Below are 12,637 nucleotides of genomic sequence, written 5' to 3' on the forward strand. Positions count from 1 at the left end.
CCTGGTTTTTCTGGTCTTCTTTGGGTCTCCTCTCATTTCGCTATTTTTTGTCCATATTTGGGATATTGAAGGTCAACCTCTCCCTATTTATGGTGTTAAATTTTTCTTAGTTTTTTTTCTTTCTATGTTTGGCTTTGGTTTCCATGTCTTTGAAACTTTTTCTGTTTTGGATTTTTTTAAGAAATTATGAGAGAGACAAACTTTAGTCATGTGATGAAGCTTAAAAGTTATAGATATATATATATATATGAGTTATTCTTGGGTTCACCCCCTAGGGTGAACCTTTAGGTTCACCAACCAATAGAAAATTGTCATTTTAAATATAGTATCTTTTAATTAAGGAAACCAAATAACTTGGCAAATTATATTATTTTTTCAAAATAAAATTTAAAAATAAATAAAAATAATATATAAAAAACGAATTCAAAAAAAAAATAATGTTGTCAACAAAACACTAAACCCTAAACTCTAATACTAAACCCTAAACTCAAATCCTAAACCCTAAATCCTTGGGTAAACCCTAAATCCTTGGGTAAACCCTAATCCTTGGATAAACCCCTAAACCCTTGGAAAAACACTAAACATGTTGTCAACAAAACACTAAACCCTAAACTCTAATCCTAAACCCTAAACCCTTGGGAAAATCTTAAACCCTTGGGTAAACCCTAAACCCTTGGGTAAACCCTAAACCTTTGGGTAAACCCTAAACATTTGGATAAATTCTAAATTATAAATCTTAAATACAAAACTCTAAATCTTAAAAATAAATATTTTTTTTAAATAATCTTTTCTTAGAACTATTGTTATTTTTATTTATTTAATTTTTTATTTTTTATTTTAAAAGCATAATATAATTTGACAAGTTATTTTGTTTCCTTAATTAAAAGATACTAGATCTAAAATGACAACTTTCTATTGGTTGTTGAACCTAAAGGTTCACCCTAGAGGGTGAACCCAAGAAAAAGTCTATATATATATATACAAGTCATTCTAATCAACAGCCAATTCCCTGTTCCAAGACCTCCAATAACAGTATCATAGTTTTACAAAACAAAAAGCAATTAGCTAGAGATAAATATTACATGCAAGTTGATGAGCAGTCTGAATAAAAGTTGACACATACTAAAATGATAAATAAAAACAAGTATACACTTAAGCTTTCAATTTCCGTAGAGATCTCTAGTTAGATTGCACGTTCACCATAACCTGCATGACCACGGGTTTACAGACGACGGTTTCACCGCCTAGTATGAACCTATAGGTTAACCAACCAATAAGAGCATCCTCATTAGTGAATCCTTTCTTGGGGTTCAAATTTATAATTTTTTATTATTAATTTTTTTGTTTGATTTAAAAAAAAAATCGAACCAATCGCGGGTCGCCAAGTGTCGTGGGATCCGCGAAACAGTGATGAACTCGCCGGACGCAGGTTCACTGGGGAGAACTGAGAAGGGACAGGTTCATCACTGTTCATTATTTTAATATTTTTTTTGGGAGTCTGTGTGAACCCCCCATAAGTTCACTAATGGGGATGTTCTAAGATTGTCTTATTTCATATTTGATATCTTTTAAAAAAAGAAATAAAATATTGTCAAATTATATTATATTTTTTAAATTGAAAGGTAAAAACAAATAAATAAAAAAACAGTAGTAATTACAAAAAAAATATTTTTAACGTCGTCAGCAAAACATTAAATCTTAAATCCTAATCCCTAAACCCTAAATCATAAACCCTTGGGTAAAGCTTGAACTGTAGGATAAATCCTAAACTCTAAATCAAAATCACTAAACATTGAAACACTCAAGGGTTTAGGGTTTAGGATTTTAGTGTTTAGTGTTTTTTATTTAAAGTTTATGATTTATCCAAGGGTTTAGGGTTTACCTAAGAGTTTAGGGTTTAGGGATTATGATTTAAGGTTTTTGCTGACGACGTTAAAAATATTTTTTTTTAATTCTTTTTTCTGTAACTACTATTTTTTTTTTACTTTTTCTTATTTTAAAAACATAATATAACTTGACAATATTTTGTTTTCATTTTTAAAAGATATCGAATTTGAAACAATGAAATTCTATTGGTTCGTGAACCCAAGAATAACTCTTTATAGACCACCTAGGATCAGTAGAGATCTTTATTTAGTTTTTTTTTTAATGTTGACCTATCATCAATTCATCATAGTATACTGATCATTTTACTCTCACAAAAGATAACGGCTGATCCAAGCCAGGAAGTGAATGGAAAGCATCCAAGTGGACGGTAAATCCCGTCAAATTCATAAGTTCTCGACTAGTATATTTACAGATATCGGATACTATTCAGAGGGTGCAATGTGTAAAAAAACTAAGTACTTAAAACCAACAGAAATTCAGCGATAAAATACATATATCACTTTGTATATATTTATTTTCATCTAAACTTTGTACATATAGCTCGTGTTGGAGATCATCTTTACATATATATAGTGATATACCAACGGATGATAATACATGACTGGAGGAAGTTCACCTTGCCGTTCAGCCTGATGTGGAGTTATTGACATTTCTCATATAAACATTTTTCTACTTATGGATCATGTATAAGTGGTCTGTTGTGGTAATCCGAAATGTTGGGTTTGACATGTTTTCATTAGACATTTTCAACTCAGATCTCAATAGGGCCTATTAAATGTCTCACATTGTTTGGATAACGAAGATTTGGATAATATTTAAGTAATGTGACAGTCTTTTATTTTCGAGTTAAATTTTGGATGTGAATTAGACCAATTACTAGTAGGAATGAAGAGACATGTCTCTACGCAATGTTCCTAGAATACATTAGCTATTTTTAAAAAAATTATATATATATATCAAGAATAAAAATGCGAGTCCTTAATCTTAAACTTACAAAGTGTAGTAACTTATGTAGTTTTGTTAGGAGACCACAACATTTTTCCGTGTGTATACAGTAGCTAAAGCATGTTAAAACAAACAAAATAACTCCATGACACACTTTGTGAGTTAGTTAATTTAGCATCGATCGTTTGAGAATATTTCCATTATTAGAATATGACCCGAGTTGTGTGTTTGTTCAAAACGTTCAAATCCATGAGAACCAAAGAAAGAGATTCAAAAATAGAACTTACACATATAGTAAAAAAACAAAAACAAAAAAGGAACAAAGAATTAGAGATGAAGCGTAAGATTAGGCAACGATTCCGTGCAAACCAAGGTACTTTCACTTGCATAAATAGTTAATCACGACATCACCAAAAAAAACTCGTCAAGAGCAAGGGAACATAGTCTCTTCTTGCTTTTGAGAAAAAAAATAATTTTTATGTAGGAAAGGGTTAATTTATCAATAAAAATATATAAAAAGAAGTAGAAAAGAGATAATGCAGGGTGGTAAGCTTTTAACGGTGTTTGTGTGCCTTGTCTCGACGGTGGCGCTGGTGAACGCCGGCGATCCTTACTTCTACTACACGTGGAACGTGACGTACGGAACCGCCTCGCCTCTCGGAATCCCTCAACAGGTGATTCTCATCAACGGACAGTTCCCTGGTCCTAACCTAAACTCTACATCTAACAACAATGTCGTCATCAATGTCTTTAACAACCTTGACGAGCCTTTCCTCTTGACCTGGTTCGTAATCATTTCCTCTACTTTCTTGTTTATTTTGTTCTCTTGATATATCTCTATTGTTTTAAATGGAGAAGGCGTTTTACATGAGAATATTGTTTTTAATCAAAACAAAACATATTTTTAACGTACGAAACACATTTTTCATGTTTTTTTTTTTGACAAAAGGCTTTTCACATATTAATGTTTTAATACATTTTTACCAAGGTCAAACGCCAAATGCAAGTTCTCAAATCGTTGTTTTCTTTTTGCAATTTACAATGAATTTTTTTCGAATCTTTAAAGTTGTAGGTTCGTTAGAAAAAAATGAAAAATAGGTCTTAGTTTGTTTATTTGTTTCATATTTTTTTTGTTTGAAAATCATAATCAAATTAAAATCGACAACTTTTTGGATTACTAAAATTAATTGGTTTGAGAAAAGTCTGTTAAGGTGTCCATTCAGATTTTTTAAGAAAATTGAAACAACAAAGTATATCAATTTGACATAATGACATCTATATTACGAATAAAACTTAATATTTTAATTAATTTTATTAAATTGGTTAAAACTAAAATAATACAAACAAAAAGACTTTCAAACACATTTGGTTCAGTTATGCATTAGGTTTGGTTTTATGCCACAACTATTTATGACTAGTTTTCATTGTAACTTTGGATATTGAGTCCTGACTATATATGGGTTCGGTGACATGGCAGGAGTGGTCTCCAGCACAGGAAGAACTCATGGCAAGATGGTGTGACTGGGACCTCATGCCCAATCCCAGCTGGCACCAACTTCACTTACCACTTCCAGCCAAAGGACCAAATCGGTAGTTACTTCTACTACCCATCCACCGCTCTTCACCGTTTCTCCGGTGGTTTCGGTGGCCTCCGTGTCAACAGCCGTCTCCTCATCCCCGTCCCTTACGCTGACCCCGAAGACGACTACACCGTCCTCATCAACGACTGGTACACCAAGAGCCACACCGCTCTCAAGAACTTCCTCGACAGTGGCCGTACTCTTGGCTCCCCTGACGGCGTTCTCATCAACGGTAAGTCCGGCAAAGTCGGAGGACAGGACAAGCCACTCTTCACCATGAAGCCAGGAAAGACTTACAAGTACAGAATCTGTAACGTTGGATTCAAGTCCACTCTTAACTTCAGGATCCAAGGACACAAGATGAAGCTTGTTGAGATGGAAGGCTCCCACGTTCTCCAAAACGACTACGACTCACTAGACGTCCACGTCGGACAGTGCTTTGCTGTTCTTGTCACCGCTGACCAAGCGGCTAAGAACTACTACATGGTTGCATCCACTAGGTTCCTCAAGAAGGAAGTGAGCACTGTTGGTGTGATGAGCTACGAGGGAAGCAATGTTCAGCCTTCAAGTGAACTCCCCAAGGCTCCAGTGGGCTGGGCTTGGTCTCTTAACCAGTACAGATCCTTCAGGTGGAACTTAACCGCAAGCGCGGCTAGACCTAACCCGCAAGGATCTTACCATTACGGAAAGATCAACATCACACGTACCATCAAGCTAGCCAACACCAAGAGTGTGGTGAACGGAAAGGTCAGGTTCGGGTTCAACGGTGTATCACACGTTGACACCGAGACTCCCTTGAAGCTTGCTGAGTACTTTGAGATGTCCGAGAAGGTCTTTAAATACAATGTCATCGAGGATGAGCCAGCAGCCAAGGTCACAACACTAACTGTTGAGCCTAATGTCCTCAACATCACTTTCCGTACCTTTGTCGAAATTGTCTTCGAGAACCACGAGAAGAGCATGCAGTCCTTCCATTTGGATGGTTACTCCTTCTTCGCCGTCGCGTAAGCTCCATTCCTATACTTAATTCTAGTTCAAAACTCAATAAAAAATATGCATTATCACTACAAGAAAACAAGTAGGATTTGAGAATTAAATCCGTCTCAAATCGTCGAAATAAGTATTTTGACAGATTTCTGAAGAAATTTGGTCGGAAAATTTTAATTAAATTTTTGACGAATTTCTACAAATTTTATTTTGTCTATCGGAATCCATCCGACATGTTTTTTTTTGTAGTATTCCTTTTAGATCCTGACATTTTCTCTAATGTTTATTCAACAGTTCGGAGCCAGGAAAATGGACACCAGAGAAGAGGAAGAACTACAACTTGCTCGATGCGGTCAGCAGACACACCGTGCAAGTGTACCCCAAGTCGTGGTCAGCTATCCTCTTGACATTCGACAACGCCGGTATGTGGAACATCAGATCAGAGAACTGGGAGAGAAGATACTTGGGACAGCAACTGTACGTCAGTGTTCTATCACCTGAAAAATCGCTAAGAGACGAGTACAACATCCCACTCAACACCAACCTTTGCGGCATCGTCAAGGGCTTGCCCTTACCTACACCCTACACTATTTAATTAAACTCACTTCAACAAAGTTTTATGTATTTATAATTGAATATGTAAAATTATATACTTTCCACAAGTGAGTGTATTATGTTACTAATTAACCCTTTCCTAATTTCATTAAACATACTATTACTATAACTACAAGATCCAATTGTTGTTTCACTAATATAATCCTCATTCTAACACAAGAGACTATTGTTCAATTGCATTATCTCAACAGTTATAAGCATAAAGATAAGTTGTTAAGGTTGTTATTACAAATAAAATAAAAAATGTTGTGTGGACTGTACTTACCTCGTTATACGGCTTTGTTCCTCAGCTTGAGCTCTTGTAATCTTACCACACTCACCTCTGCGCGACACAAAGAAAGATGTAGCCAAGGAAAACTTGCCGATCATATTTTTTCTTTAAAATACGAAATAAATTGTAATTTCTTCATAGCCTCTCCAAAGACAAATTTGAAACTGAAAAGATGTCTTAGTAAAGTATTAAAAATATATTTCAAATCGGCAAGTCATCCTTGGCTGCACACTACTTTGGTCACATATGCCTTCTTATACACACATGTATGATGTATTTATGAAAACCAATATACCAAGAAATGCATATATGAGTATATGGCAGCCATATTTTTCTATGTTTTTTTATCCTGAATTAAACAATATAGAAGAAAGAGGAGGAATATGCATATGCTTTCTTTGGGTAGATTATGAATACTACAAGACTCATTCGCTCTCGATTTATATAGAAGATGGTGAAGAGAGATGAGAGGGAATTAAAAATAAATAAAAAGAGAGCAGATTTGAGATGCGTTCTTTTTTATTTATTCCCCCTTGAAGGCCGTAGATATGCAAAACCCTAAAATTATAATGAAATAAAGTAAAACCAGTTGTAATAAAATAAAGATTGCAGAATTATAGAGATTCGAAAAAGAGATAACGTTCCTCCTTGTTTCTCCATCCTCGTTGTATTAATTTTCTTAAGCTGCGAAAGCTTTACAGCTTTCACAGATGCCATTGAGGTATATGGGCCACATACACGTACTATACATAGTCATATCAATACGCATACACACATGTTTTTCTTTTTATGATAAGTCACACATAGATGTGCCACTAGATATAGTTTTCCAGTGTATTATATTGGCCAGACACATACATAGTCATATCAATACATCTTTCAAATTTGTAAACCCCTTGGCAAAATAAATCTTCACATTTACTCCCTCCGTTTCATATTAAGTGTCGTCGTCGAAAAATTTTTTTGTTACAAAATAAATATCCTTTTAAACTTTTAATGCAAAATTTATTAATTTTATTCAATAATTTATTTTGCTATTGGTTGAAATATAGTTAGGTCTATAGGTAATTGTATTTTTATATAAAAAATATATAAAATTAATTATTTTTTAATCTGTATGAATAGATCCAAAACAATATTTAAAATGAAACAGAAGAAGAGAAAGTAATAAAGTATCGGAAACACTTTTGAAAGAAGAAAGGAGTCTTAACATTTTACGAGTACCCCTAGTTATCCCGACCCGACAGGTACTTGAAAGGGCATCAATATATAAACATGTAAGTATGTACAAGTATTTATTATACACTCAGATCAGAACGTGGAATCTTAAAGTTATCGAAATGCTAAAAAAGGACCAGCTCGAGTATGTATGTCGCTTGCGTGGCCGTACATTTTTACAGTTTTCATTCTTATAAAATATTGATTTAATTATTATGATAACATGTCATAAGTTAACAGCAACATATAGTTGTAATATAAAGCGAAGAAATGAGAACGCTCTGTGATTTAAAAACGCTCTGTGATTTACGTATTGAAAAAAAACTAGAGATGAATCAAATTTGTTATTTCACTTTCTTCACTATTGTTAACTAGTATTTTTTCCGTTTCTGAATAAGTGTCACTTTGACACTTTTCGTACAAACTAAAAAAGTAACGGAAATATATGTAAATTGTTATTAATTATATCTTTCTGACCAATAGTATTTGAGATAAATAAAATTATTTATAAAACCGATGCATTTTGCAATTAATTTTCAGCTAAAACTAACTATAATTTGCATTGAAATTGTAAAGTGACATTTTTTGTATACAAAAAAAAGATACAATGACACTTATTATGAAACAGATGGAGTATCATTTTAAGCATTAACCTTGTAAGTAGATGCTGCTTATGAAACATTTTCTTAATTCCACAATAGAATGTCTTTATTATTCACTTTTGTAGAATTTAAATGGTAACATGCCGGATAACTGCGGTGCAAATTAATAGTAACAAAAATGTCTTAGATATATGTGTAATATATGTTTTGTTTCAAAAAAATTTGTGTATATATATGTAAAAGAGAATTGTTATCATTAATTGTGGTGCAGTGCACTTCGGATCGTTACCATTCGAAATTACCATTAGAAGCCATAGTATAAAGTTTGAATAAAAATAAAGAATTCGACTACTAAAGTGTAAAGTAAAAAATATATATAATATTAGTAAAAGATAATGTCAAAAAGATGAATAAAACACTCATTTTCGGTTAGATTCCTTACAAATGCTCTTCTTTATAAAGATATATAGGTCAACCAGAGAATCTGAAAGATTGATCTTATGATTTTGTCAACAGGTCCATGCAGGGACGGAGGGACCATAAGGACCCAAGCATATGTGATGAGTTTGCAAAATATCAAATCATAGAGTTAAAAGAACAGACCGTAGTTTTACACAAAATAGTTTTTTTTATATATAATAAGTTGTATGTCTTGGTGAAACAAATGATGTTCCAAGAAACGTAAAAAATTCCATCCCCGGTTATTGTCTTTGAGGCCAGCTTGGTTTCAGCGGATAATTCATTGGTCTCTCCATACTCTTCGGTACATGGCAGCTCTCATGTCACTCAAATTGCTTGTAATGAGCATGATGATGAAAGAGAATATATAAATGATGCTACGGCAAACCTCAACATGTCACGAAATGGAAAACCAATAAAACCATTCCAAAAATTTCAAGATATGGAATGAAAAACGGTAAGAGAAAGAAGTAACAGGGTCGTCGAGGCCGCGGAAACTACCTTCCTTCTTCCTACTAGTTTCATCTTTCTCATGTTTCATTAAGCTTATGAATCATAAATCTTCCTTTTGTAAGCTAATGTTTGGTTGAATATGAAGCATGTCTCATCAAATTTTCTGAAACTTTATGGTTGTTTCAACTTTACATTGTATGTTTTTTAGTATTTTAATTTAAAAGCTTTTTTTACAAAAAAGAAACTTAAAAAATGCATTTCACATTTCAAATATTTTGTTCATTAATAATTATATCATCCCATTTAAGCTGTGTTTAGCACAAAAGGAAGGGTTTCAATATATTTTACTTGATATAAAATAATATACTCAATAATATTTTATTAGCTATTCAAAAAAATTTCTATGCAATTTCTAATTTCTATTGAACCATTTCTTCTCATTTACTTTCTCTTAACCGCCAAAACAAAACACAAGATAGTAAACATGTCATGTGATACGACTAAGAGCATTTCCGTATTGCTATTTTTTCCCTCTATAATAGCATTTAAAAGTAATTCCATTTTTCGCCCAAAAAAAAAAAAAAAAATTCCATTTTTTGATCAAAAAGAAAAAATAATTCCACTCTAATCTATTGTCACTTAAAAAAAAAATAGAAATTGTTATTTTTTAAAAAAGAAAAAATAGTATTCTATATCTTCTTATTCTAAAGAGTACAATACATCCGAGTAAACTCCATTTTTATTATAGAGAAAAAATTAACAAAATACATTGGATATGAGAAATATGTACAAAATCACATATACAAACTATATATTCGCTATTAAAGATAAATTAAGACACATAAAAGAAATGACAACGTATATATATAAAAGAATGTAGTATTGCAGTATAAAAGAAATAGCAAAGATCTCTCTGGTTTTGACTTGTTCTCCATTATTAAGTTATAGTATTTAGGAAAGACTCACATACAAGATGAATAAATGTTACAAGGGGACTTTATATGGCATATAGTAATGTAACCATCGACATTGAAATACCTTTTCAACGTACGTACGCACTATGCAGAAGAAAAGATCCGTCGCAAGCAAAAAAGCAAAGCAAAGCAAAAGGTGGGGATGACTCTTTAAGGGGTCAACTGCTCAAGAATCTTGAGGAGTCTCGAATCTAGTTGGTGTATCAATACCCGCCATACAACAAAGTCCACTGATCAAGATGAGAAGGAAAACGATTCCCTGCAAAAAAAAAAAAAAAAATCAGAACGAGGCATAGACATAAACAAGAGACTTTTAATCACCTAATACAGATGGAATCATATTTGCTATACATTAATCAAAGTAAGTCCGATATGAGTTGCTAACAAATGAAAATAGAAACCAGAAGCGTAACAAAGAGTAACTTTCTCACCACTAGTATGCCTTCCAAAAGTGATGACTTGAATTTGCAAAGTTCATCACAGGTTGTGGAAACACCAACAGAGCTGCTGTTTCCGGTCGCACTTTCAGCTAGAAACCTTTGGAGGGTTTTGTAAGATGTGTACCAGTACGGATCAGAAACATAAAGAGCTGTATATTTGCTGCCAGATTGTTCTACTGAACTAACAAGTTCGGAGATGCTTTCACCTGCAGAATAGGTATACAAATTGTTTAACGTCAATGTTCTCGAATTATAACATTCTTTTGATATACTGATCTTTCCACGTACGCTCTGAATGTGATTGAGAACCCTCAGAACAGAGCACAACCAAGTCGGTTTCTCCTTCTTTCCTTGTTTCTCTTCTAGCAAGCAAATGATCCTGTCAATTATTTTAAGAGTATATTAGGACTAAACGATAGGGTTTATACTGTTGAGTAGGCAACTAGTGAAAACGAAAAAAAATAAAGAGCAATGGACATTACTTTGAAAGACTGCAAGTCTGATAGTTTTTGAATTGTTCCATCCTCAACAAGGCAAGAATCTGAGAAGACAATATTGCTAACTCCTACATTGTGAGGGCAAGCTTGTTTAAGCCCTGAAAGCAACAAACTCTCCATCCTTTCTTCCTCTGGCGCAGCAATGTATGGGAATGCCAATGAGAAGTTCGACGCTGTAAATAGATTCTGTTGAAACAAAGATTTGGATGTTCAAATGATTGCAGAGGTTAAAACAAAACAACATTGTCAGATATGTTTTGAAGAAAGGAGAAACTTGCACTTACATTCAATGTGTTAACAAGGGAAGGGTCCGAGTTCCATTTCGAAGACACATCAGAAGACAATAACTGCAGGAGAACGAGGATGCGAATATTAGAACTCATAGCATAGCAAACAAGATGCATAAGAGAAAGGATTCATTTCTTCACAATACCAAAACAAGAAAAGAAATATCCAAATGGCCATTTATAATATTGCAAGAAACGAAGCTCCTACATCATTGACTCATAGATGAAGATATCTTTACCTCTCTGCCAATGAACACAAGTGCAACATCAACAGGCTGCTCAACTTTCTTCTCCGAGCACTAAACAAACGAGATAGCAATAAAATCAGAAAACCAAATGACATCAAACCGAAACCATAAGAAGAACACCATACCAGAAAGTTTGACCATCCTCCATGAGTGAACACAGAACCTACTAGATCCTTAGCAGACATGACCTGATAATTCACGGCCTCATCCAACTCACCATTACCAGCCCTGATTTCAAGAGCCAAACCAAACCAATCAAAACCAGTAATCTTCGGCACAACTCGAACACAGATCACACAAAAACAGTCCACAAGTCTCAGACTTTATCAAATGGGAATCGAAATAATCTCCAAACTCATCCAAAAGCAGAGACATTTGTAAGATTCGTCGCAATGGGTTGTTGAGGAAGGAGCAAGCAGAGTTAGTTCCAACACAGATCAGACAAAAATAAAAAAAAGTTCACAAGTCTCAGACTTTATCAAATGGGCATCGAAGTTATCTCCGATCACATCAGAAAGCAGAGACATTTGTAAGATTCATCGCGATGGGTTTGCATAACGACAATGAGAAGTATAGAGAGGCGTAACTGGAGATGCGGAGACCAGAGGAAAGCAGGAACGGTGTTAGGAGAAGCCAATCCAAATTCAACCACAGAGAGAGCCACCAAGAGCGCCAGCACGCCAATTCTCATCTTCATCATCTTCGTCAACGAAACAAATCTTTACCTGAGAAATCAACAGAAACGAAATCAATCGTGATTCGCGATCGAACTATTCAACGAAACAATCTGCGAATTTCAAAGATGAGTAATGAACCTGTGGAATCGAGATCAGTACTCGGAGATTGATGGATCAATCAAGTTTTCAAATCCAACTAAAGGACAGATTCATATCCTCCTCCCTCCGATCCTCAAATCTGGACGACTTAGGGAGAAGAAGCGTGTTACGACGTCGTTTCATAATAAAAAACAAAAAATATCCGGTTTTGGTTCAATTGAGATAACCGGTCAGGCTTTCTGGGTCAGAGTGGGCTTTCGTAGATTTCCTAAATGGCCCATATTTAAACATACAGCTCCTCGCTCCCTTTTAGTCCTTCTTTTTGCTAATGTGTTCGCAGTATTTTTTTTTTTTTTTTTTTTTTTTTTAACCAGGCGGGGTTCGGGCCTTCGGCCCTA

General features: G+C 34.1%; 2 protein-coding genes across 2 annotated transcripts; one reads left to right on the forward strand and one right to left on the reverse strand.

Annotated features, from left to right (window-relative positions):
- The first annotated feature begins 3,241 nt into the window (after window positions 1-3,241).
- LOC106389117 (L-ascorbate oxidase homolog) lies at window positions 3,242-6,977 on the forward strand. The gene is made up of 3 exons (XM_048753022.1): window positions 3,242-3,616; window positions 4,310-5,416; window positions 5,694-6,977. Exons 1-3 carry the CDS (start codon window positions 3,369-3,371, stop codon window positions 5,992-5,994), a joined length of 1,656 nt encoding a protein of 551 aa, XP_048608979.1. The 5' UTR covers window positions 3,242-3,368; the 3' UTR covers window positions 5,995-6,977.
- A 2,887-nt stretch (window positions 6,978-9,864) lies between these two features.
- BNAC03G37920D lies at window positions 9,865-12,429 on the reverse strand. The gene is made up of 9 exons (XM_013829310.3): window positions 12,279-12,429; window positions 12,051-12,188; window positions 11,589-11,691; window positions 11,455-11,514; window positions 11,213-11,275; window positions 10,914-11,114; window positions 10,720-10,810; window positions 10,423-10,637; window positions 9,865-10,250 (listed from the first exon to the last, which is right to left on the reverse strand). The coding sequence occupies exons 2-9, from the start codon at window positions 12,161-12,163 to the stop codon at window positions 10,158-10,160; spliced, it is 939 nt and encodes a 312-aa protein (XP_013684764.1). The 5' UTR covers window positions 12,164-12,188; window positions 12,279-12,429; the 3' UTR covers window positions 9,865-10,157.
- Window positions 12,430-12,637: the final 208 nt, after the last annotated feature.

Source organism: Brassica napus, chromosome C3 (genome assembly GCF_020379485.1).
Source record: "Brassica napus cultivar Da-Ae chromosome C3, Da-Ae, whole genome shotgun sequence".
Classification (NCBI taxonomy): Eukaryota; Viridiplantae; Streptophyta; class Magnoliopsida; order Brassicales; family Brassicaceae; genus Brassica; species Brassica napus.

Bases quoted from the DNA above. Each gene is read 5' to 3' on its own strand.
- LOC106389117 (XM_048753022.1), top strand. From the start codon at position 3,369: ATGCAGGGTGGTAAGCTTTTAACGGTGTTTGTGTGCCTTGTCTCGACG. The intron at 3,617-4,309 runs GTTCGTAATCAT...GTGACATGGCAG, and splicing joins GAGCCTTTCCTCTTGACCTG to GAGTGGTCTCCAGCACAGGA. The intron at 5,417-5,693 runs GTAAGCTCCATT...TTTATTCAACAG, and splicing joins TACTCCTTCTTCGCCGTCGC to TTCGGAGCCAGGAAAATGGA.
- BNAC03G37920D (XM_013829310.3), bottom strand. From the start codon at position 12,163: ATGATGAAGATGAGAATTGGCGTGCTGGCGCTCTTGGTGGCTCTCTCT. The intron at 11,515-11,588 runs GTATGGTGTTCT...TCGTTTGTTTAG, and splicing joins GAGGATGGTCAAACTTTCTG to TGCTCGGAGAAGAAAGTTGA. The intron at 11,276-11,454 runs GTAAAGATATCT...GTTCTCCTGCAG, and splicing joins TTGTGTTCATTGGCAGAGAG to TTATTGTCTTCTGATGTGTC.